Source organism: Salvelinus alpinus, chromosome 1 (genome assembly GCF_045679555.1).
Source record: "Salvelinus alpinus chromosome 1, SLU_Salpinus.1, whole genome shotgun sequence".
Lineage (NCBI taxonomy): Eukaryota > Metazoa > Chordata > Actinopteri > Salmoniformes > Salmonidae > Salvelinus > Salvelinus alpinus.
Genome location: NC_092086.1, coordinates 43,849,480 through 43,875,072, shown reverse-complemented (window position 1 = coordinate 43,875,072; position 25,593 = coordinate 43,849,480). Strand labels below are relative to the sequence as shown.

Genomic DNA, 25,593 nt, shown 5'->3' with positions numbered 1-25,593 from the left:
CACGCATGTTTTTCTCACGTTTCACACAGTCACACATGTTTTTCTCACGTTTCACACAGTCACACATGTTTTTCTCATGTTTCACACAGTCACACATGTTTTTCTCACGTTTCACACAGTCACACATGTTTTTCTCATGTTTCACACAGTCACACATGTTTTTCTCACGTTTCACACAGTCACACATGTTTTTTAGAGCAAAGTATAGGCATTAAGCAATAAGGCCCAAGGGGGTGTGGTATATGGCCAATATACCACGGCTAAGGGCTGTTCCTAGGCACGAAGCAACTCAGAGTGCCTGGATACAGCCCTTAGCCATGGTATATTGGCCATATACCACAAAACCCTGAGGTGCGTTACTGCTATTATAAGCTGGTTACCAACGTAATTAGAAGAGTAAAAATAAATGTTTTGTCATACCCGTGGCCAATCAGCAAGTGTTTTGTTTATGTGTGTGCATGCGTGTGTATGTGTGTGTGTATTTGTGCATACGCATGTGTGTGTCCGCAGGACCATACGGCTGTCTGCTCCATTTATGAGAAAATAATAAGTGAAATACCCTAGAAGCTTATAGGGCACCAACTACACAGTTTATGATATACATTAACATTATATAACATATACACTCTGTTCAATACTGCGGCTTTGGAACCCTGACCTGTTCACCGGATGTGCTACCTGTCCCAGACCTGCTGTTTTCAACTCTCTAGAGACAGCAGGAGCGGTAGAGATACTCTGAATGATCGGCTATGAAAAGCCAACTGACATTTACTTCTGAGGTGCTGACCTGTTGCACCCTCGACAACCACTGTGATTATTATTATTTGACCATGCTGGCCATCTATGAACATTTGAACATCTTGGCCATGTTCTGTTATAATCTCCACCCGGCACAGCCAGAAGAGGACTGGCCACCCCTCATAGCCTGGTTCCTCTCTAGGTTTCTTCCTAGGTTCTGGCCTTTCTAGGGAGTTTTTCCTAGCCACCGTGCTTCTACACCTGCATTGCTTGCTGTTTGGGGTTTTAGGCTGGGTTTCTGTACAGCACTTTGTGACATCAGCTGATGTAAGAATGGCTTTATAAATACATTTGATTTATTGATTGAGTATCACAGGCACTGTGTCTCACGTAATAATGACAGCAGTTCTTCAAATGCACATATGTAGAAATATCCAAATATAAAATGCATAAAATATGTCTATATTATTTATGTTTGCATGAGTGGATAGGTTTTAGTGTATTTCTGTCTATGTGAACTGGTCTGTTGATAGACAGTGTATGTGAAAGGATGTCTGTAGTGAGCGATGCGTTCCTTACCTACAGCCTTGAGGGAGGCGCACTTGTTAAAGCCCAGACCAAGGTTGTTGTGAGGGTGGGAGAGTGCCATCGCTGGACCCAGGGGTGAGAGGGCAGCATTATTCAGGTGGTTGTGATCTGAGAGAGAGAGAGAGAGAGAGAGAGAGAGAGAGAGAGAGAGAGAGAGAGAGAGAGAGAGAGAGAGAGAGAGAGAGAGAGAGAGAGAGAGAGAGAGAGAGAGAGAGAGAGAGAGGGAGAGAGAGGAGAGGGAGAGGGAGAGGGAGAGGGAGAGAGAGAGAGAGAGAGAGAGAGAGAGAGAGAGAGAGAGAGAGAGAGAGAGAGAGAGAGAGAGAGAGAGAGAAAATTAGCTGCTGATACCCTCTAATTAGTCCCAACACTTGGGATTGAAGATACACAGTTGACAGAAATTGACAGAGACCACCATGTGTAGCATCATGTGCACCACCATGTGTACTTTCATGTGTACCATCGTGTGTACCACCGTGTGTACCAGCATGTGTATCTTCATGTGTACCATCATGTGTACCACCATGTGTACCAGCATGTGTACCACCATGTGTATCACCATGTGTACCAGAATGTGTAGCATCATGTGCACCACCATGTGTACTTTCATGTGTACCATCATGTGTACCATCACGTGTACCATCACGTGTACCATCACGTGTACCACCATGTGTGAGTCATGCTTAATGACCTGTATATTTATGCATCTACTCTGTGCATAGTGGGGGCTGGTGAAGATAAGGATGCATGCTGAGAAAAAAACATGTGACCACACTGTCCTTTGTAATATTGAGGCAGTCAAATATCCTCCCCTACACTAGAAAAAAAGGTGCTATCTAGAACTTAAAAGGTTCTTCGACTGTTCCCATAGGAGAACCCTTTGAAGAACCACCCCATAGGATAACCATTTTTGTTTCCAGGTAGAACTCTTTTGGGTTCCATGTAGAACCCGTTCCATAGAGGGTTCTACGTGGAACACAAAAGGGTTCTACCTGGAACCAAAAATGGTTATCCTATGGGGACAGCTGAAGAACCGTTTTGGAACCCTTTTTTCTAAGTGTGTATAGGAGGCATAGTGGCTAAAATCCCGTATTCCGGACATCAAATAGTCTATTTCCCAAAGGTGTTTTGACAGGAACTACAATCACAACACAACCACAACCACAACCACACAACAAGCCCACTGTACAGTACTAGCTATAACTATACCGTGTCAAGATTGTTGTGACCCGACATTAAATCTCATTCAACCAGACCCCCACAGTGGTGCCCACTGGGTCACAGTGAATGGGGGGTTAAGGACGCTAATGTGGCCCAGTGGTTGCAGTCACGGATGCGGCGCTCATTGGCGTGCATGAGCACCGCCTCTCTATCTGCCCCGTGGCGGTGTGAGGCCGGATGGTTTGTTGTGGTACACACATGCAGAGCATCGCAGATGGAAACTCTTCCCAGAGCCATACATTTAGAGAGTTATGCTTTAAGAATTTTGAATATTGTTATAATTCTACACATTCAGTTACAAAGCATTGTTTAAATATTCCCTATGGTATATTTAGATTGTACATATTTTTTAGTTTTTGTTTTTAATAACTTGTTGATAGATTAACTGTAATATCTGGTGGTGACCCACGGAGTTGCAGGACTGATGATGTCACGTCTAGCTAGCTTGATAATATGATTTGAATGATGCAGCAACACCAGATCAACACCGTCTTACTGGCGCTTTTACAGTCACTGAAGCATCACCCAGGTGGGTGCTACATTTCAGTATTGGACGATCTAGTCTATCTACGGAGGAGGAGCTGTGACTATCGAAGACGACTAGGTTCCCAATGAAGAGCTCTGTGGCCTGTCAGTCAGATGTCTACCTCCCTGTCTGTCAGATGTCTACCTCCCTGCCTGTCAGATGTCTACCTCCCTGTCTGTCAGATGTCTACCTCCCTGTCTGTCAGATGTCTACCTCCCTGCCTGTCAGATGTCTACCTCCCTGCCTGTCTGTCAGATGTCTACCTCCCTGCCTGTCAGATGTCTACCTCCCTGTCTGTCAGATGTCTACCTCCCTGTCTGTCAGATGTCTACCTCCCTGCCTGTCAGATGTCTCTACCTCCCTGCCTGTCAGATGTCTACCTCCCTGTCTGTCAGATGTCTACCTCCCTGTCTGTCAGATGTCTACCTCCCTGTCAGTCAGATGTCTACCTCCCTGCCTGTCAGATGTCTACCTCCCTGTCTGTCAGATGTCTACCTCCCTGTCTGTCAGATGTCTACCTCCCTGCCTGTCAGATGTCTACCTCCCTGTCTGTCAGATGTCTACCTCCCTGTCTGTCAGATGTCTACCTCCCTGCCTGTCAGATGTCTCTACCTCCCTGCCTGTCAGATGTCTACCTCCCTGTCAGTCAGATGTCTACCTCCCTGTCTGTCAGATGTCTACCTCCCTGCCTGTCAGATGTCTCTACCTCCCTGCCTGTCAGATGTCTACCTCCCTGTCTGTCAGATGTCTACCTCCCTGTCTGTCAGATGTCTACCTCCCTGTCAGTCAGATGTCTACCTCCCTGCCTGTCAGATGTCTACCTCCCTGTCTGTCAGATGTCTACCTCCCTGTCTGTCAGATGTCTACCTCCCTGCCTGTCAGATGTCTACCTCCCTGTCTGTCAGATGTCTACCTCCCTGTCTGTCAGATGTCTACCTCCCTGCCTGTCAGATGTCTCTACCTCCCTGCCTGTCAGATGTCTACCTCCCTGTCTGTCAGATGTCTACCTCCCTGTCTGTCAGATGTCTACCTCCCTGTCTGTCAGATGTCTACCTCCCTGCCTGTCAGATGTCTACCTCCCTGTCTGTCTGTCAGATGTCTACCTCCCTGCCTGTCAGATGTCTACCTCCCTGTCTGTCAGATGTCTACCTCCCTGTCTGTCAGATGTCTACCTCCCTGCCTGTCAGATGTCTACCTCCCTGCCTGTCAGATGTCTACCTCCCTGTCTGTCAGATGTCTACCTCCCTGTCTGTCAGATGTCTACCTCCCTGCCTGTCAGATGTCTCTACCTCCCTGCCTGTCAGATGTCTACCTCCCTGTCTGTCAGATGTCTACCTCCCTGTCTGTCAGATGTCTACCTCCCTGTCTGTCAGATGTCTACCTCCCTGTCTGTCAGATGTCTACCTCCCTGCCTGTCAGATGTCTACCTCCCTGCCTGTCAGATGTCTACCTCCCTGTCTGTCAGATGTCTACCTCCCTGTCTGTCAGATGTCTACCTCCCTGCCTGTCAGATGTCTCTACCTCCCTGCCTGTCAGATGTCTACCTCCCTGTCTGTCAGATGTCTACCTCCCTGTCTGTCAGATGTCTACCTTCCTGTCTGTCAGATGTCTACCTCCCTGTCTGTCAGATGTCTACCTCCCTGCCTGTCAGATGTCTACCTCCCTGCCTGTCAGATGTCTACCTCCCTGTCTGTCAGATGTCTACCTCCCTGCCTGTCAGATGTCTACCACCCTGCCTGTCAGATGTCTACCTCCCTGTCTGTCAGATGTCTACCTCCCTGCCTGTCAGATGTCTCTACCTCCCTGCCTGTCAGATGTCTCTACCTCCCTGCCTGGCTGTACCATCTATGCTCCCTCCTCATAAGATACTTCCTTTTCCGAACGGCCTTTCATCTAAAGCTATGGAAGACAATTGTATTTATGTGTTTATTTCATGTAATATCTTATGTTGTTCTTGTCTATTATTTACGGTGGGAAATACACATGCGGAGATCATCCGTTCACCCACACCAAGTCTCACAAAGACACAGCGGTTGGAACCAAAAATCTCAAATTTGGACTCTAGACCAAAGGACAAATTTCCACCGTCTCTTCTTATTATTGGTGTCCTTTAGTAGTGGTTTCTTTGCAGCAATTCGACCATTAAGGCCTGATTCACACAGTCTCTTCTGAACAGTTGATGTTGACATGTGTCTGTTACTTGAACTATGTGAAGCATTTATTTGGGCTGCAATCTGAGGTGCAGTTAACTCTAATGAACTTATCCTCTGCAGCAGAGGTAACTCTGGGTCTTCCATTCCGTTGGCGGTCCCCATGAGAGCCAGTTTCATCATAGCGCTTGATGGTTTTTGCTACTGCACTAGAATAAACTTTCAAAGTTCTTGAAATGTTCCATATTGACTGACCTTCATGTCTTAAAGTAATGATGGACTGTCGTTTCTCTTTGCTTATTTGAGATTCTTGACCTAATATGGACTTGGTCTTTTACCAAATAGGGATATCTTCTGTATACCAACCCTACCTTGTCACAACACAACTGACTGGCTCAAACGCATTAAGAAGGAAAGAAATTCCACAAATTAACTTTTAAGAAGGCACACCTGTTAATAATGCATTCCAGGTGACTACCTCATGAAGCTGGTTAAGAGAATGCCAAGTGTGTGCAAAGCTGTCATCAAGGCAAAGGGTTTGAAGAAGAAGAATCCCAAATATAACATATTTTGAATTGTTTAACACTTTTTTGGTTACTACATGATTCCATATGTGTTATTTCATAGTTTTGATGTCTTCACTATTATTCTACAAAGTAGAAAATAGTAAAACTAAAGAAAAACCCATGAATGAGTAGGTGTTCTAAAACATTTGACCGATAGTGTACACTGAACAAATGTGACAGTCAGAGGCTTGTTCACTCTGACCCTCTCCTATTTTCACAGCACTGAAATGGAACCCCGCAGTCATCAAGTTCTAACAGGTTCACCAATCCAGTGAGGTGATGCTGGTGTTCAGGCCAATGACAAGAGAGGAAGCTAGCTAGCGTGACAACAACAGCAACCTGACCTGAGATGACTGACAGTTGCCCAAATGTAAGCACCAGAGGGTGACAAAGGGTTAAATGTTTGTGCTGCTTTAGATGCATCTTTGCAACTCAGAATATAATTGATTCACATATTATTGTCAGACTCTCTGAAAGGTTACTAGTCATTGGATGCTCATGTAAGTTATATATAGCTATATAGCTACTGTACATGGCTGTTGTGTGTGACCCTGGTGAGGACATTTTAAAATAGTCACTAAATATGTTTCACATTTCAATGAATAGATAGAATGATAACTTTTTGTAAAATAACCATGTGTGCTTCAAGGGTCATTACGTAACATAATGTACAAAATGTTTGGAAGGCATTGTTATGCCTGCGTCACTTAGTGGCACGAAAAGTTACCAAACACAGAGCAATACCGTAGCCCTGGATGGGGTCTGAATCGTCCGAGAGTTGTCATGTATCGCATCAATGGAAACCATGCAAGGAGATAAAAGGAGCGGTAGAAAAGAGCGGCGAGGGAAGGATGACACTGAAGTTGACTGATTGAATTAGAAATGTATCTTCACGTCCCCGTGTAATTGATATGTGATTATGACACACGCTGAGTGAGCCGTGTGGAAAATTAACTGTCTTTCGTGCCACAGTGCACCACTGCTCTACACTCCACTCCACCCCAAGGAGAATAGTGAGACTGGCGCCGGCCACCAAGGCTCCCTCGCTCCCTGGCTGATGAGCTGTGAAGCGTTTGATTCTGGCGAGCAGGACATTCCCCACCAGTTCTCCCTCTCAAGAGGGGCCCGTCTCTCTGCAATCCCAGCGGTCATCTAAGCTGGCACCCCTAATGAGCTCTGTCTCTCACAAATATTCGGAATCGCTTTCCCCTCCGCCTCAGAACTCCGGAATGCACTTTGACTGTCTGGCTGGCCAGAACTATGCCCCACTCGGAGTCTTCCCAGCTTGGTGCTTGCTAAATCCAACTCTTTTTCAGTATTCTTTTGTTTGTATCTTTGGGGAAAAAAATACAGATTAAAAGTACATTTACATTGTAATACTACTGACAGCTAACTTTCTAACTCCGCCCATAACTTTAGGACTTTAGAGCATTCACAGAAGACATGAATTATTGAGTCACTCTTAGTTTTACACTTAAGACATGACTCTGCCGTTATGCTGTTAAATACAACTCTAACTGACTAATCAGCAGTGGAAAGAGGAGAGGCCAAGAGAGAGAGGGGAAGAGAGATACAACTAGAGAGAAAAAAATCAACTAATTGCATTGATGAAAAAAAATCCTTGGCTTCTGTCCAGTTTGACCACAGGGTTATGTGCTGGTGACATGGGGTGGTGGGTGGTGGTGGTGGTGGTAGTCGTGGTGTGGACGGAGCTGGACACTGTGTCCACACTGTGTGTGATGGCCATCTGTGCTGTAATGACGGGGTTGAATATTCACGGATATGAGAGCGTTTTTTTTTTTAACGAAGTTTGTGCGTAGGTTCCTTGAGTCTGTGCACACAGAACAAGGTGTAAAGAGAGCGTACGGTTTTGATGTGGGTATGAGTGTGAGTGTCTCTGCGAATAAGGATTTGTATGTTGATATGAATTTGAAATTGTGTGTGTGTGTGTGTGAGAGAGAGTGAGATAGAGAGAGAAAAAATAAAGAGAGAGAGAGAGAGGGGGAGAGAGAAAAGACAGAGAGAGAGTGCAAGGGAGAGATTTGGATTTGTGTGTGTGTGTACACATTGTGAATGAGTCGGAGCTGGTGTGCAGTACACTGCTGGGCGATGGCCTAATTCAGCAGGGCTGAACTTCAAAGGGCCCTAGTGCTGCAAGGGCTTCAGCAGAGCTGCCACTGATATGGCTCTAAAACACAGAGACAGAGTGGGGGCGAGAGACTACACCATCAATAGATTAAATACTGATATCGCAGAGCAAGAGGCACTTTACACTTGATGAGAAAATATGAGAGAGTGAGCAGGCAAGCAAGTGAAAGGGAGAGCATGAGAGAGAGAGAGAGAGAGAGAGAGAGAGAGAGAGAGAGAGAGAGAGAGAGAGAGAGAGAGAGAGAGAGAGAGAGAGAGAGAGAGAGAGAGAGAGAGAGAGAGAGAGAGAGAGAGAGAGAGAGAGAGAGAGAGAGAGAGAGAGAGAGAGAGAGAGAATGGAGAACTCCACAGGGAGGATGTTAAAAAGACAGAGAAAGTGGCGGTAAGAGAGACATCTGTCACTGGCAGTCTGTTCTGCCATGTTGCAGCAATGGAGAGAACCCCCCCCTCCAATAAACAGAAAATATGCTTCACTTAATTTAAACACATCCCTCTCTCTCTCTCCTCCTCAGTCTACCCCACTCTCCATCTCTCTCTTCCTCTACCCCACTCGCCATCTCTCCCTATCTTTCTTTTCATCTACCCCCTCTATATCTCTCCATCTCTCTCTCTCACTCCCTGCCTCTCTTGTTCAGCTTCACAGATCTCTTTCCCCCTATAGCTCTCCCTCTAGTGCAGTTTGGTGCAGTAAGCTGATTAGCCCTGAAAAGCGTTCACATGCCCTTACACTGCAGATTAAGACACCTAGCCGTGAACTCCTGTGCTGTGACAAAATGACCCTGCCTCTCCTCTCAACTACATCTGGGGCACTGAAATCACAGTTTCTAACACTCACGTGTGTGTGCACACTCACATTCATACTGTACACACTTTGTCTCTCTCTCACACAGACACATTCTCTTTCTCTCAAGCACAGACACACGCCTAGTTCTCTAATCGTACAACTAAAACTTAAGTAATGAAATCACTCTCTTTCTCACACAGACATATGTTACTATCATTAGACTCTCCCTTTCTGTATACTGAAATTACTCAATTTAAACTCACACAAATGTGGCTTGGGTTTGGCAGCTGAAGTAAGCCCTCCCTATTTAAACATGAGAAGATTCTAATATCCAGAGCGCTAAGTACCCTGCCTGCCTGTACTTGTGATGGAGCGTGCATTGGGCCATCTGTTGTGCTCACGTGAAAAGCTTTAAAGGGATGTGTTTGGGAGATCAGCCATTCCTTTCGGCTGCACATTCTCACTCTCTCACTCTTTCCTCTTTTCACATTACACTGTCTCATCCCACTCTCTCTCTCGCGTTATCAGTCTCACTACCACTCCCCAATTCCTTCTCTATTTATTTTGTTATTTTTTTTATTTTAATTTGTCTATTTTTTCTTTTTCTTTTTTTAAATTTAAGGGGTGGATCAGCTTTAATAATGCGGATGGATTGTTGCTTCCATCAATGTAATTGTCTGCATCATTTACAACCACCCTTATATTTTTGTGGTAAATATATATATATATATATATATATATATATATCTATATATATACATACACATACCCACACACATATATATATAAACATTCATACATACATATATACATACACATACCCACACATATATATATATATATATAAACATTCATACATACACATACATACATATATACATACACATACCCACACAAATATACAGTTGAAGTCGGAAGTTTACATACACCTTAGCCAAATACATTTAAACTCAGTTTTTCACACTTCCTGACTTTTAATCCTAGTAAAAATTCCCTGTCTTAGATCAGTTAGGATCACCACTTTATTTTAAGAATGTGAAATGTCAGAATAATAGTAGAGAGAATGATTTTTTTCTGCTTTTATTTCCTTCATCACATTCACAGTGGGTCAGAAGTTTACATTCACTCAATTAGTATTTGGTAGCATTGCCTTTAAATTGTTTAACTTGGGTCAAATGTTTAGGGTAGCCTTCCACAAGCTTCCCACAATATGTTGGGTGAATTTTGTCCCATTCCTCCTGACAGAGCTGGTGTAACTGAGTCAGGTTTGTAGGCCTCCTTGCTCGCACACACTTTTTCAGTTCTGCCCACATATTTTCTATAGGATTGAGGTTATGGCTTTGTGATGGCGACTCCAATACCTTGACTTTGTTGTCCTTAAGCCATTTTGCCACAACTTTGGAAGTTTGCTTGGGGTCATTGTCCATTTGGAAGACCCATTTGCGACCAAGCTTTAACTTCCTGACTGATGTCTTGAGATGTTGCTTCAATATATCCACGTATTTTTCCTCCCTCATGATGCCATCTATTTTGTGAAGTCCACCAGTCCCTCCTGCAGCAAAGCACCCCCACAACATGATGCTGCCACCCCCGTTCTTCACGGTTGGGATGGTGTTCTTCGGCTTGCAAGCCTCCCCCTTTTTCCTCCAAACATAACGATGGTCATTATGGCCAAACAGTTCTATTTTTGTTTCATCAGACCAGAGGACATTTCTCCAAAAAGTACAATCTTCAAATCAAATCAAAGTTTATTTGTCACGTGCGCCGAATACAACAGGTGTAGACACCTTACAGTGAAATGCTTACTTACAGGCTCTAACCAATAGTGGAAAAAAGGTATTAGGTGAACAATAGGTAAGTAAAGAAATAAAACAACAGTAAAAAGACAGGCTATATACAGTAGCGAGGCTATAAAAGTAGCGAGGCTATAAAAGTAGCGAGGCTATAAAAGTAGCGAGGCTACATACAGACACTGGTTAGTCAGGCTGATTGAGGTAGTATGTACATGTAGATATGGTTAAAGTGACTATGCATATATGATGAACAGAGAGCAGCAGTAGTGTAAAAGAGATGTTGGGGGGGGACACAATGCAAATAGCCCGGGTAGCCATTTGATTCCCTGTTCAGGAGTCTTATGGCTTGGGGGTAAAAACTGTTGAGAAGCATTTTTGTCCTAGACTTGGCACTCCGGTACCGCTTGCCATGCGGTAGTAGAGAGAACAGTCTATGACTGGGGTGGCTGGGGTCTTTGACAATTTTTAGGGCCTTCCTCTGATATCGCCTGGTGTAGAGGTCCTGGATGGCAGGTAGCTTAGCCCCAGTGATGTACTGGGCCGTATGCACTACCCTCTGTAGTGCCTTGCGGTCAGAGGCCGAGCAATTGCCGATCCAGGCAGTGATGCAACCAGTCAGGATGCTCTCGATGTTGCAGCTGTAGAACCTTTTGAGGATCTCAGGACCCATGCCAAATCTTTTTTGTTTCCTGAGGGGGAATAGGCTTTGTCGTCCCCTCTTCATGACTGTCTTGGTGTGTTTGGACCATTCTAGTTTGTTGTTGATGTGGACACCAAGGAACTTGAAGCTCTCAACCTGCTCCACTACATCCGCGTCGACGAGAATGGGGGCGTGCTCGGTCCTCCTTTTCCTGTAGTCCACAATCATCTCCTTAGTCTTAGTCTGTTATTCTGGCACCACCCAGCCAGGTCTCTGACCTCCTCCCTATAGGCTGTCTTGTCGTTGTCGGTGATCAGTCCTACCATTGTTGTGTCGTCTGCAAACTTAATGATGGTGTTGGAGTCGTGCCTGGCCATGCAGTCGTGAGTGAACAGGGAGTACAGGAGGGGACTGAGTACGCACCCCTGGGGAGCTCCATTGTTGAGGATCAGCGTGGCAGATGTGTTGCTACCTACCCTCACCATCTGGGGGCGGCTCGTCAGGAAGTCCAGGAACCAGTTGCAGAGGGAGGTGTTTAGTCCCAGGATCCTTATCTTAGTGATGAGCTTTGAGGGTACTATGATGTTGAACGCTGAGCTGTAGTCAATGAATAGCATTCTCACATAAGTGTTCCTTTTGTCCAGGTGGGAAAGGGCAGTGTGGAGTGCAATAGAGATTGCATCATCTTAGGATCTGTTTGGGCGGTATGCAAATTGGAGTGGGTCTAGGGTTTCTGGGATAATGGTGTTGATGTGAGCCATTACCAACCTTTCAAAGCACTTCATGGCTACGGACGTGAGTGCTACGGGTCTGTAGACATTTAGCAAAAAATTACGCCAGAAGAAATGGCAGCAGTTTTACGGGCGCCCAACCAATTGTGCTATTATGAGTTTTTTTTCGCATTATTTGTAACTTATTTTGTACTTAATGTTTCTGCAACTGTAAAAATTGCAAAAAAAGAGCTGGATATCAGGACAGCGATCCCTCACCTCGGATTAGACAAAGATTTTTCTACAACAAGGAGGACGCACAGGACATTCTCCAAACACCCAACAGGGCCGACATCCCCGTTATTTGCAAGAGGAAGCGACGCAGGTACAGAGGACAAAGAGCCAGATGCCTCGTCAGGACCCGGAGAAGGCGAGTGTGAAAGCTGCTGCTACCGTCAATACTACTCGCCAACGTGCAATCATTGGACAATAAATTAGACAAGGTACGATCACGAATATCCTACCAACGGGACATCAAAAACTGTAATATCCTATGTTTCACAGAATCGTGGCTGAATGACGACATGGATATTCAGCTAGCGGGATATACGCTGCACCGGCAAGATAGAACAGCACACTCCGGTAAGACGAAGGGGGGCGGTCTGTGCATATTTGTAAACAACAGCTGTTGCACGAAATCTAAGGAAGTCTCTAGATTTTTCTCGCCTGAAGTAGAGTACATTGTGATAAATTGCAGGCCACATTACTTGCCTGGAGAGTTTTCAGCTGTACTTTTTGTGGCTGTTTATTTACCACCACAGACAGATGCGGGCACTAAGACAGCACTCAGTCAACTGTATAAGGAAATAAGTAAACAGGAAACCACTCACCCAGAGGCGGCGCTCCTAGTGGCCGGAGACTTTAATGCAGGGAAACTTAAATCAGTTCTACCAAATTTCTATCAACATGTTAAATGTGCAACCAGAGGGGAAAAAAATCTAGATCACCTGTACTCCACACACAGAGACGCGTACAAAGTTCTCCCTCGCCCTCCATTTGGTAAATCCGACCACAACTCTATCCTCCTGATTCCTGCTTACAAGCAAAAATTAAAACAGGAAGCACCAGTAACTCGGTATATAAAAAAGTGGTCAGATGAAGCAGATGCTAAACTGCAGGACTGTTATGCTAGCACAGACTGGAACATGTTCCGGGATTCTTCCGATGGCATTGAGGAGTACACCACATCAGTCACTGACTTTAAGTGCATCGAGGACGTCTTTCCCACAGTGACTGTACGTACATACCCCAACCAGAAGCCATGGATTACAGGCAACATTTGCACTGAGCTAAAGGGTAGAGCTGCCGCTTTCAAGATGCGGGACTCTAACCCGGAAGCTTACAAGAAATCCTGCTATGCCCTGCGACGAACTATCAAACAGGCATAGCGTCAATACTGGGCTAAGATTGAATCATACTACACCAGCTCCAACGCTCGTCTTATGTGGCAGGGCTTGCAAACTATTACAGACTACAAAGGGAAGCACAGCCGCGAGCTGCCCAGTGACACGAGCCTACAAGACGAGCTAAATCACTTCTATGCTCGCTTCGAGGCAAGCAACACTGAGGCATGCATGAGAGCATCTTTGTCCCCATGTGCAGTTGCAAACATAGTTTGGCTTTTTTATGGTGGTTTTGGAGCAGTGGCTTCTTCCTTGCTGAGCAGCCTTTCAGGTTATGTCGATATAGGACTTGTTTTACTGTGGATATAGATACTTTTGTACCTGTTTCCTCCAGCATCTTCAGAAGGTCATTTGCTGTTGTTCTGGGATTGATTTGCACTTTTCTCACCAAAGTACGTTCATCTCTAGGAAACAGAACATGTCTCCTTCCTGAGCGGTATGACAGCTGCGCGTTCCCATGGTGTTTATACTTGCGTACTATTGTTTGTACAGAAGAACGTGGTGCCTTCAGGCGTTTGGAAATTGCTCCCAAGGCTAAACCAGACTTGTGGAGGTCTACAAATTTTTTTCTGAGGTCTTGGCTGATTTATTTTGATTTTCCCATGATGTCAAGCAAAGAGGAGCTGAGTCTGAAGGTAGGCCTTGCAATACATCCACAGGTGTCAATTAGCCTATCAGAAGCTTCTAAATCCATTACATAATTTTCTGGAATTTTCCAAGCTGTTTAAAGGCACAGTTAACTTAGTGTATGTAAATTGCTGACCTACTGGAATTTTGATACAATGAATTCTAAGTGAAAATATCTGTCTGTAAACAATTGTTGGAAAAATTACTTGTGTCATTGTCACGTTCTGACCATAGTTTGCTTTGTATGTTTCTATGCTTTATGTCTAGGTTGTCTATTTCTGTGTTTGGTCAGGGCGTGAGCTGGGGTGGGCATTCTATGTTGTTTTTTCTATGTTTGTATTTCTGTGTGTGGCCTGGTATGGTTCTCAGTCAGAGGCAGCTGTCGATCGTTGTCTCTGATTGAGAATCATACTTAGGTAGCCGGTTTTCTCACTATGGGTTGTGGGTAGTTATTTTTTGTGTCTGTGTTTCACCATACAGAACTGTTTCGGTTGTTTGGGCGTGTTTTTTTTGTTATTTTGTTCCGTGTTCATGTTGATTTATTAAAAATCGAATTATGGACACTTACCAGGTTGCACATTGGTCCGACTTTTCCTACTCCTCCTCAGACGAAGAGGAGAATCGTTACAGTCATGCACAAAGTAGATGTCCTAACCGACTTGCCAAAACTATAGTTTGTCAACAAGAAATGTGTGGAGTGGTTGAAAAACGAGTTTTAATGACTCCAACGTAAGTGTATGTAAACTTCCGACTTCAACTGTATATATACATATACACACTACTGTTATATATACCTTAATTTATTATTCCATCCCCGGCAAGTAGCCTAGTGGTTAGAGCATTGGGCCAGTAACCAAAAGGTTGCTGGATCAAATCCCTAATGTAAAAATCTGTCATTTTGACCCCTGAACCAGGCAGTTAACCCAGTGTTCCCTGGTTCGCCGTCATTGTAAATAAGAATTTGTTCTTAACTGACTTGCCTAGTTAAATATAGGTAAAAAAGGTAAATAAACCCTCCCCCAATTGGAGTAAACTAATAAACAATAACACTTAGTCTTCTACTTCCAGTTTATACACATTTTACAGACACAATCTATTTTACAATAGTTATATTTCGTTTGTTTTTAGTCCTGGCCTTCCTCTATTTTTGATATCCATCCAGGTTGATTTTATTTACAACTGTGCTATTTCACAAAAGTTCTGAACCTATATACATTTTACAGACCCTGTATGTTTTACATTTGTTATCTTGTAATTAGTCCCACCCTTCAGCTCCATTCAACCCCTCCCATCTATCTCTTAACACCATCCATTTTGGATTTCTATTTGCCATATATTTGCCACTTCCTTCTCTTTATCTTACTCTATATCTCTTCCTTCTCTCAGTTCCTTTCTGTCTCTCCACCTGAGAGGAAGACTGAATTGAAGGCTTAGCCAGGACAATGGGTTTGCTGCGGTCAGCACAGTCCAGCCCAGCTTAGTGATTTAAAAGGCCCCTCTACCTACCTTCTCTCGTGTACACACAAACACACGCCTTGCTGAATTATGGTCCATTAAAGTCAATTCCCCCTCAGTGCACCATTGCGAGTCAAAAGTCATCAGTGTTGGGCTGTGCTGAGATATCTTTCTGTACTACAGTTAACAATGTACACAACACACACATGTATAGTTGCAAGGCTATTCGCATGTGTAGACCTACAAAGCAACCAATTCATTTTACACTGGTACATCTGATACATACATTCAGTTTATTATGTACAACACCCCGTTCATGAAAATAGTTCACTCCTAAAGACAGTGAGTCACGTGGCCATGGTTTGCTATAAAAAGCAGGCAGACAGGCATTCAGTTACTGTTTGATTGAATGTTAGAATGGGCAAAACGATTGACCTAAACGACTTTGAGCGTGGTATGATCGTCGGTGCCAGGCGCGCCAGTTCCAGTATCTCAGAAACGGCCGGCCTCCTGGGCTTTTCACACACAACAGTGTCTAGGGTTTACAGAGAATGGTGCAACAAAAAAACATGCAGTCAGCGGCAGTCCTGTGGGCGAAAACAACCAGTTAATGAGAGATCGAAGGAGAATGGCAAGAATTGTCCAATCTAACAGGTGGGCCACAAACAGGCAAATAACGGCACAGTACAACAGTGGTGTTCAGAGTGACATCTCGGAACGCACAACTTGTCGGTCCTTGTCACGGATGGGCTATTGCAGCAGACGACCACACGGGTTCCACTCCTATCAGCTAAAAACAAGAAGAAGTGTCTCCAGTGGGCACGTGATCACCAAAAAAAACATTGCCTGGTCCAACAAATCCCAGTTCCTGTTGTGTCATGCTGATGGCAGAATCAGGTTTAGCACGAGTCCTTGTCCCCATCCTGCCTGGTGTCAACGGTACAGGCTGGTTGCAGTGGTGTAATGGTTTGGGGAATGTTTTCCTGACAAAAGTTAGGTCCCTTGATACCAAATGAGCAACTTATCCATGCCCCAACGAATTCAGGCTGTTCTGGAGGCAAAAGGGGGTCCGACCCAGTAAACCTAATAAACTGGCCACAGAGTGTAATCAATAACTTCCTAAGATCCTATCACTGTTTGTGAGTAAGATAATGCGCTTGTCTGAATACATGACGTGGTTGAGTGTTTCCCACTGGGCACAGACGTCAGTTGTCAACTAATGTGAATTCATCATGAAATCAGCAAAACATTTCTCTATGACATTGGATTTAGGTTAAAAGTTGGGTGAAAAAATACAAAATTCAATTACTTTGATGACTAGTTGCAAATCCAATCAGTTTTCCAAGTTGATTCAACATCATCACATAGATATTTGTTGTTGAAATGATGTGGAAACACAGTTGATTCAACCAGACTTTCCAGTAAATCTCTCCCAGATAGAATTTCCTTTGTATCAAGTGAGTCTGCCCTCCTATCTATCTATCTATCTATCTATCTATCTATCTATCTATCTATCTATCTATCTATCTATCTATCTATCTATCTATCTATCTATCTATCTATCTATCTATCTATCTATCTATCTATCTATCTATCTATCTATCTATCTATCTATCTATCTATCTATCTATCTATCTATCTATCTATCTATCTATCTATCTATCTATCTATCTATCTATCTATCTATCTATCTATCTATCTATCTATTCAATTCAATTCAATTCAATTCAAGGGGCTTTATTGGCATGGGAAACATGTGTTAACATTGCCAAAGCAAGTGAGGTAGATATTATACAAAAGTGAAATAAACAATACAAATTAACAGTAAACATTACACATACAGAAGTTTCAAAACAATAAAGACATTACAAATGTTATATTATATATATACAGTGTTGTAACAATGTACAAATGGTTAAAGCACACAAGTTAAAATAAATAAGCATAAATATGGGTTGTATTTACAATGGTGTTTGTTCTTCACTGGTTGCCCTTTTCTTGTGGCAACAGGTCACAAATCTTGCTGCTGTGATGGCACACTGTGGAATTTCTCCCAGTAGATATGGGAGTTTATCAAAATTGGATTTGTTTTCAAATTCTTTGTGGATCTGTGTAATCTGAGGGAAATATGTCTCTCTAATATGGTCATACATTGGGCAGGAGGTTAGGAAGTGCAGCTCAGTTTCCACCTCATTTTGTGGGCAGTGTGCACATAGCCTGTCTTCTCTTGAGAGCCATGTCTGCCTACGGCGGCCTTTCTCAATAGCAAGGCTATGCTCACTGAGTCTGTACATAGTCAAAGCTTTCCTTAAGTTTGGGTCAGTCACAGTGGTCAGGTATTCTGCCACTGTGTACTCTCTGTTTAGGGCCAAATAGCATTCTAGTTTGCTCTGTTTTTTTGTTAATTCTTTCCAATGTGTCAAGTAATTATCTTTTTGTTTTCTCATGATTTGGTTGGGTCTAATTGTGCTGTTGTCCTGGGGCTCTGTGGGGTGTGTTTGTGTTTGTGAACAGAGCCCTAGGACCAGCTTGCTTAGGGGACTCTTCTCCAGGTTCATCTCTCTGTAGGTGATGGCTTTGTTATGGAAGGTTTGGGAATCGCTTCCTTTTAGGTGGTTGTAGAATTTAACGGCTCTTTTCTGGATTTTGATAATTAGTGGGTATCGGCCTAATTCTGCTCTGCATGCATTATTTGGTGTTCTACGTTGTACACGGAGGATATTTTTTGCAGAATTCTGCATGCAGAGTCTCAATTTGGTGTTTGTCCCATCTATCTATCTATCTATCTATCTATCTATCTATCTATCTATCTATCTATCTATCTATCTATCTATCTATCTATCTATCTATCTATCTATCTATCTATCTATCTATCGATCCCTTGTGATGCATAATTCACCCTGAATGTAACAACACACCGAACCTCCGGGTGCTCCCTTTTAAGTTCAAAATACTTAATAATTTAAAATAAGTAATTGAATTGCACAATCATTTCAAGCTTCACTTACAGACAGTTTATACAGCGAAGAACTTGAAACCCCAGTTACGCAACAGCCTCGTATTAGGTTCCCTTCTTTTGGCTTGATAAATATTTTATGGAAATTTTAGAAACACCTTTTTATTTTGGGATTAATTGGCAAGAGATGCCAGAGGGCCTAGTATTGCTATTTTAATGTTTTAGCCTTTCAACGTATTATTCCAACAGCAACAGGGACTTATTTTAGGGATTGCAAGAAGTAGCCCAGGCTATACATTACAATACTAAAGATCCTTAAGAGTCTATTGACGCACCTGTGCTTCAATCTGAGTAAAAACATTTTTTTTAAATCCCCATCAAAATCCGTCAATTTAATTTTGAGATATCATTTTTTTTGTATGGGTTGCGTCTCAACCCACCACATCCACCTATGTCGACCGTCCACATCTGCGGTGGAAGGTGGCTGAGCTACAGTGGTGTTTGTCAGACCATGAGACATCCCAATAGTCGGTCTTCTCACAAAAACATCTATAGCGTCCGAACGGTTTGGCCTAAACTATTATTCCACTTTATGGAAAGTGGAGACTCTCAAAAACACAATGACAAACATGAAAAATATGTGTGCTGTCTTAATAAAACACAATTTTCCACCACGTGCTAGAGTGGCTTATGCTACTTCCTGATGTTCAGCCAATCAGGTAGAAGCAGTCTGTTGTTTACCACCGGCTGAACACCCTGTGCAACATCAGGAAGTAGCATTAGCCACTCTAAAGTTAGTATGATGGTGGCAAACAGTTATTTCCTTTTAGTACTCATATTTTTCCAGATAGTTAAGGAGGAAACCGACGCCCTTGCAGCCTGAATGGAGGATGTTTTATGTACGAGCCGGTCGCCGGGGGACATGAGTGTATAGCCGTGTACATTCCAGTTGGACGCAGATGACAAACGACGTAAAAGGAATAATAGCGCCATCTGCCGGCCGTTTAGTCTACACAGGATGTATGTCGCAAGGCCAAGGCAGGTAGGTAACTGCAGGGTATTAATCAATTATTGATGAAGGATTTGCAAAAAGTCCTACGCCCTTGGGCTAACCCTGTTTACACCGACAAGTAGGCTAGCTAGCCTAAGTAGCACAGTGTCCCAAGGGTAACGCAGTCAGTTTCAGACAGAAATAATCTATCATTTTAGATGAATGTCAAATGTCTACTTGATGTCATGCCAACATCATTTGGCGACAGATACTTTAATAGAGGATAATGAGAGAGTCATTTCAGGGCAAAAAGACTCAGAGGACATGCTTCCTCCTAATCTTCTAGAAGTTCTACAAGCAAGAAACATTGAGCTGTTAATTCATTATTCATGGGTTCACACAAGAAGAAAGAGGAGTCAGTATGCATATTCATGTTTATATTAAATATTACTAGCCAGACCTTTGAAGGCAAAGGAAAGTACTCAGGGTGGGGAGGTGTAAAGTGGATTAGAGAGAGTTTTGCAGTACCCTATGTAGGGCCTACTACACAACTTGTTGGTGGTGATGGCGGTTTTCTAGTCCACAAATTGTTCAAATGGGCTATCTAGTGTTCACAGTGTAAATTGTGAACGTGGTATATTGTTATATAAGAGCTGTCAGCTCTCCTTTGCCTTTTGGCTCGTCTCTTTGGCGGTGAGTTGGAAAGGTTTTGTTGTGATGTAATTTGATGCTTAATGGTAGATGACAGTGATATGTGGTGTCTGTGTATAGGGTATCCCTCAGTCGAGTAGTTTTTGTTTCCTCCTATTGCCCCCTGCTTGTTAGTGAGGGCCTTTCTCCCTGCTGGCAATTGCTTCTCCATAGTAACAATTATGTCACTGTCACACACATCCAGCCTCTCATAGCCACATTCACACACACAACACCACAGGGAAAGAACACACACACAAACACACACATATAAAAAGAATGACACAGTCTCATGGTTTCCGAAAGATCACTAGATCTCACAAAGTCTGTACAACAAATCAAACTCATTTATGTAGAATACAATTTGACAGTCATAGATGAAGCTATGTTTGTTTGCTGAACAAAATAGATAAGCCTAATATTACATTTAGTAATACAATTGTTGACAATGTCATGCCACTACCACTTGTAATTCTGGTGGTAAGGGCAGGTAACAACACAACACATCCGCCACGCTGATCCTCAACACAGGGGCACCTCAGCCCCCTCCTGTACTCCCTGTTCACTCATGACTGCACGGCCAGGCACAACTCCAACACCATCTTTTAAATTTGCTGATGACACAACAGTGGTAGGCCTGATCACCGACAACAACGAGACAGCCTATAGGGAGGAGGTCAGAGACCTCCAGACCTTGTTCTGGCCGTGTGGTGCCAGGACAACAACCTCTCCCTCAACGTGATCAAGACAAAGTAGATTATTGTGGACTACAGGAAAAGGAGGATCAAGCACGCCCCCATTCTCATCGACGGGGCTGCAGTGGAGCAGGTTGAGAGCTTCAAGTTCCTTGGTGTCCACATCAACAACAAACTAACATGGTCCAAGCACACCATGACAGTCGTGAAGCGGGCACGACAAAACCTATTCCCCCTCAGGAGACTGAAAATATTTGGCATGGGTCCTCAGATCCTCAAAAGGTTCTACAGCTGCACCACCGAGAGCATCCTGACTGGTTGCATCACTGCTTGGTATGACAACTGCTCGGCCTCTGACCGCAAGGCACTACAGAGGATAGTGCGAACAGCCCAGTACATCACTGGGGCCAAGCTTCCTGCCATCCAGGACTTCTATACCAGGCGGTGTCAGAGGAAGAGCCTGAAAATTGTCAAAGACTCCAACCACCCCAGTCATAGACTGTTCTCTCTGCTACCACATGGCAAGCAGTACCGGAGAGCCAAGTCTAGGTCTAAGAGACTTCTAAACAGCTTCTACCCCCAAGCCATAAGACTCCTGAACATCTAGTCAAATGGCTACCCAGACTATTCACATTGCCCCCCCTCCCCTCTCCACACCACTGCCACTCTCTGTTGTAATCTATGCATAGTCACTTTAATTAACTCTACCTACATGTACATACTCCCTCAACTAACCGGTGCCTCCGCACATTGACTCTGTACCGGCACCCCCCTGTATATATTGTTATTTTTTACTGATCCTCTTTAATTACTTGTTACTTTTATCTCTTATTCTTATCCATATTTTTTTTAACTGCACTGTCGGTTAGGGGCTTGTAAGTGAGCATTTCACTGGAAGGTCTACACCTGTTGTATTTGGCGCATGTGAATAAAATGCTCTCAAAATTTAATTTTTTTTAGAGAAATACGCTTTTTGTGCTTTTGGAAAATGTCTGGGATCTTTTATTTCAGCTCATGAAACATGGGACCAACACTTTATATGTTGCGCTTATATTTTTGTTCAGTATACATCAGCTCTTTTAAAACCGCCCATTAAAGAATGGTACAAAAGAATGGTACGAGAGTAGGTGTTCAAACCCATCCTGTGTTAACCAGTAGATTCAACATTGGGACTTTTCTTTGTTCTATATTGCACCACACTGACACACACACACACGCACGCACGCACGCACGCACGCACGCACGCACACACGCACGCACGCACACGCATATACACACACTGTCTGATTTGAGGCAAAGCCCTCAAGCATGTGCAAGGCGTGTGTACTCTGTCTGCACGACCACCCACCATTGCAAACTGTGATTGATGTACTGCAGACGCATTAACAGACAGCCCAGTCTTTTGACCTTCAAATCACCTACCTTGCCATCCCCCCTATTTCTGTTCCTGACTTGGTATGTTCTGGCTAGAACCTGATTTGTGTGGTGTCGGAATGGGTCACTGAGCTGGGGGGCTTGGGGGCTGGGGTGTTGGTTGTGGTTTAACAAGCCCCCATGCAGATTAAATACCACACTGTACATTCGGCTAGTGTCTGTGAGGAGAGGGAAAGGGTGAGTGGCGCATTGTGAGAGAATGGCGGAATAGCACAAGGCATAAAAATGTGTTCTGGGAGAGGGACACTACATGGAAAAAGGGATAGCAGATGGCTAACAGAGACATTTAAAAAGAGAGGAAGACAGAGCGAAATGTATATCACAGCGTCCAGCTGCTTTCTTGTCACTGAGAATAACGATCACTCTCTTTTCATGTTTTTCCCCTTGTTGTAATGGTTCCCTTCTCATACCTTGCTTCTATCCCCCTCTCTCTCTCTCTCTCTCTCTCTGTCTGGTGGATGCTCAACCTGTCTCTATTTCTATCATGCTTTCTCCTGGACTTACATGTCTCTCTCTTTTGACCTTTCTCCATCTTTCACATTTTGTTCTGTTATCTCTCTCTTTCTCTTTCTCGTTCTCTTTCTCTCTCTTCTCCCTCTTCTCTCTGTTTCCCACTCTCCTTTAAAGAACCAATGCAGTCAACCATGATTTCCCTTGTTTTTTTGAATATTTTCACACTATGACGTTGGAATAATATTGTGAAAATTATGAGAATGCCCTTTAAGTGTAAGAGGTGTTTGAATAGACCAATAAGAAAGAGAGTTCCAAACATCTCTAGCAATAACAGCTAGTTTTCAGTTTCCCACTCCACACACCACTCCCAGACAATCCTAGCTAAACTCTTGCTTGAGAAATTTCTCTTTGCTAAGAAGCTATTTTGTTTCTCTTTGACCATTTTAATTGAAAGCAATCCCCAGTAGGGCACTTAATTGTTACCCAGAAATGATTTGGTATGGTGATAAAAACAGCTGCATTGAGCCTTTAAGGCTCTGATTTGTGGATTCTGTCACATTTCAACAGCTGGAATCGCTGCTCCATCTCATAGTGAGGCTTGGGAAACAGGCTCTGTGCACTGCATAGTAATTACGTGTTTAATGTCTCTAATGAGATCATTGTACAACTGTTGTCTTTCTAACATAACATTTGTATTTCTTATTACGCATCCTTGATAATAAAAAGTAGAATGAGGCATGCAATTAAGATAAACAAACCTTCATATCATAAAAAGCAGCATTAATATTAATGGGACATGGTTTTTACATCATCATCCTTATTCAATACCTACAGCTGCTATAATAGCACTATTTTTCTGACTTCATATGCCAAGGTCATGCACGTGACATTTTTAATCAGTGATTCAGCTCCCTTTTGACGAAAGCAGATGAAGTGTACAGCTGCAGGGTTTATTACAAAACATAGGCCTACACATGTCTCAAGTAAAGACTCCCTTGGAACCTTATATTGCCTATCCACATGCTCTAACACACAGAATGATACTAAGGTACATAGATAGAATACTACATGAATTCACACTTAATTAAACACTCCTTGCATGTGGCAAATACATGCACTCTCACAAACACACAGGCACACACATGGCACACACGCTATGACACACAGGCACGCCACCCTTTACCATGCTTGACATTTCACCCATTTTGCACCCACCACATGTAAGCTGTCCAATGACATTTAAGCAGCACTGCAGCAGAGAGCGAGGACAGAGAGAGCGAGGGACAGTGGGGAGAGGGGGGTCGAAGGGGTTTCCAGGAGTCTCTTTTCCAGAACACTGACCAATGGCTCTATAAATTCTCATTTCCTTAAATGTTCCATGCCTCCCTCTACTAACCCTCCTGCATGGTCTTCCATACCAGTTTCTATTACCTCTGCCACTCTTCATTCTCGCTCTTTATTTCTATTTTCTTTCCAATGTTACTCCCTTAGTCGCTCTTTGTTTCTCACCTTCTTCTGCCACCTCACAAACCCTCCCCCTCCATCTCTCTGTCTCCCCATATCCCTCCTGTCAGAGCAACGTTTCTCCATCTCTATGTTGATCTCACTTTCTTTGTTCCCTCTCTCTCATCCTCCGCTCTTTCCCTGTCTGTCTCCCCACCCTCCTCTGTGTTCGTATGAATGATTGAGAGGCTCCATTCAACGACAGCCGCAGGATTGGAACGTCAGTCAACAGGAAATTCTCACTCCTCCCTTGCTGTAGTCAGATCACTGGGAGGCCAGGGGCTCTTTGATCCCCTATAAGACTGCTTGATCGTGGTGTCAGCTCCGACTCTTTGCAAACACCTCTCTAGGCACTGTGTGCTGAGATCAATACCACTTCCACGAGGGGGCTTCTCTCCCTGCACCAACTCCTCCGAGCGCTTGCATGGCTCAGAGATTTGACATCTGAAAATCCACTCTCTGTACACCCTTATCAAAACAGTGGAAGTCTGAGTAAGCACACTCTGTAGTTTAACACTGTGCCAAGTGACTGTGTTTGACACTGGCTCTCCGTGTGTCACCAATGACTCTTGCTGTTCTGTCCCATGTGTTTTGACAGGTAGCCCCTCTTAATCACCTTCACCTTGGACAAGACTGTCTGATAAATACAATCATGGCAATGAATGTACTGTAACACACCATTCCTAGGGGAGTCTAAGCACCAGGGCAAGCATGGGCACTATCATTCCGGTTGTGGTTTTGGAGACCTCTCCATCCTCTATTCTTGACTTAAACCTGGGTTGTCCACAGGCACTTCCTTTGTTCCAGAGCTTTTGTGCTGTAGCAGAGGCTTGTTGACAAATGATGTCTATCTCTCACACAGCAGTGCACATGCAGCACTTTGATGGACTCCCTCTGCATGGGTTCTGGAGCAAGCCCTTCCTGTCACTCTCCAGTGATGGATGGATGGGTCCTGGACCGTGGTGCTGTATGCTCCAAACATCACTCTCCCTATAACTGGTACTGGGATCGATCATTCTGGGCCTCAGGCACTGAACTATAACCTCCCTGGTGGTGACTGTAGGTGCATCCTCAGCCTAGACGGGACTAGGATCTCATGAAACAGAGAAACAGATGCCCTGTCACAGTTTAAGTTAAGGTCACAGTTTCTTTCATTCCCCCATGTGGCCTCCACCCAAGTTCGTCATATTTTCAATGGGCACAAGATGAGTATCAGCTCTCGTGACAGACATTTCAGCTTTTTTTCTCTTACAACTTGGTTGCGCAATCTTTACCCATGATTAAGTCTAAAGGGTCTCTGATCCGGTCAGACGTCTTAATTAGGGGATGCCAGCTATGACGCATCGTAAGCAGTGTGTACTGGCTTTTAGTTATGGGATTGCTTCCAATCAGAAATGTTTCAGCTACAGAGATGAACACAGCAGGTATTCAAACAGGAGAGTAGATCTATTAAAGCACACAGTGT

General features: G+C 43.8%; 1 protein-coding gene across 2 annotated transcripts in view; it reads right to left on the bottom strand.

The window, feature by feature from the left end:
- The window catches only part of LOC139577093 (protein shisa-8-like), a 77,877-nt gene that overhangs the window by 13,382 nt on the left and 38,902 nt on the right, over window positions 1-25,593 (bottom strand). For both annotated transcript variants that reach the window (XM_071403896.1, XM_071403905.1), the window contains exon 3: window positions 1,318-1,434. In XM_071403896.1, the coding sequence (XP_071259997.1) occupies window positions 1,318-1,434 (117 nt within the window). The remainder of the gene's footprint in view (window positions 1-1,317; window positions 1,435-25,593) is intronic.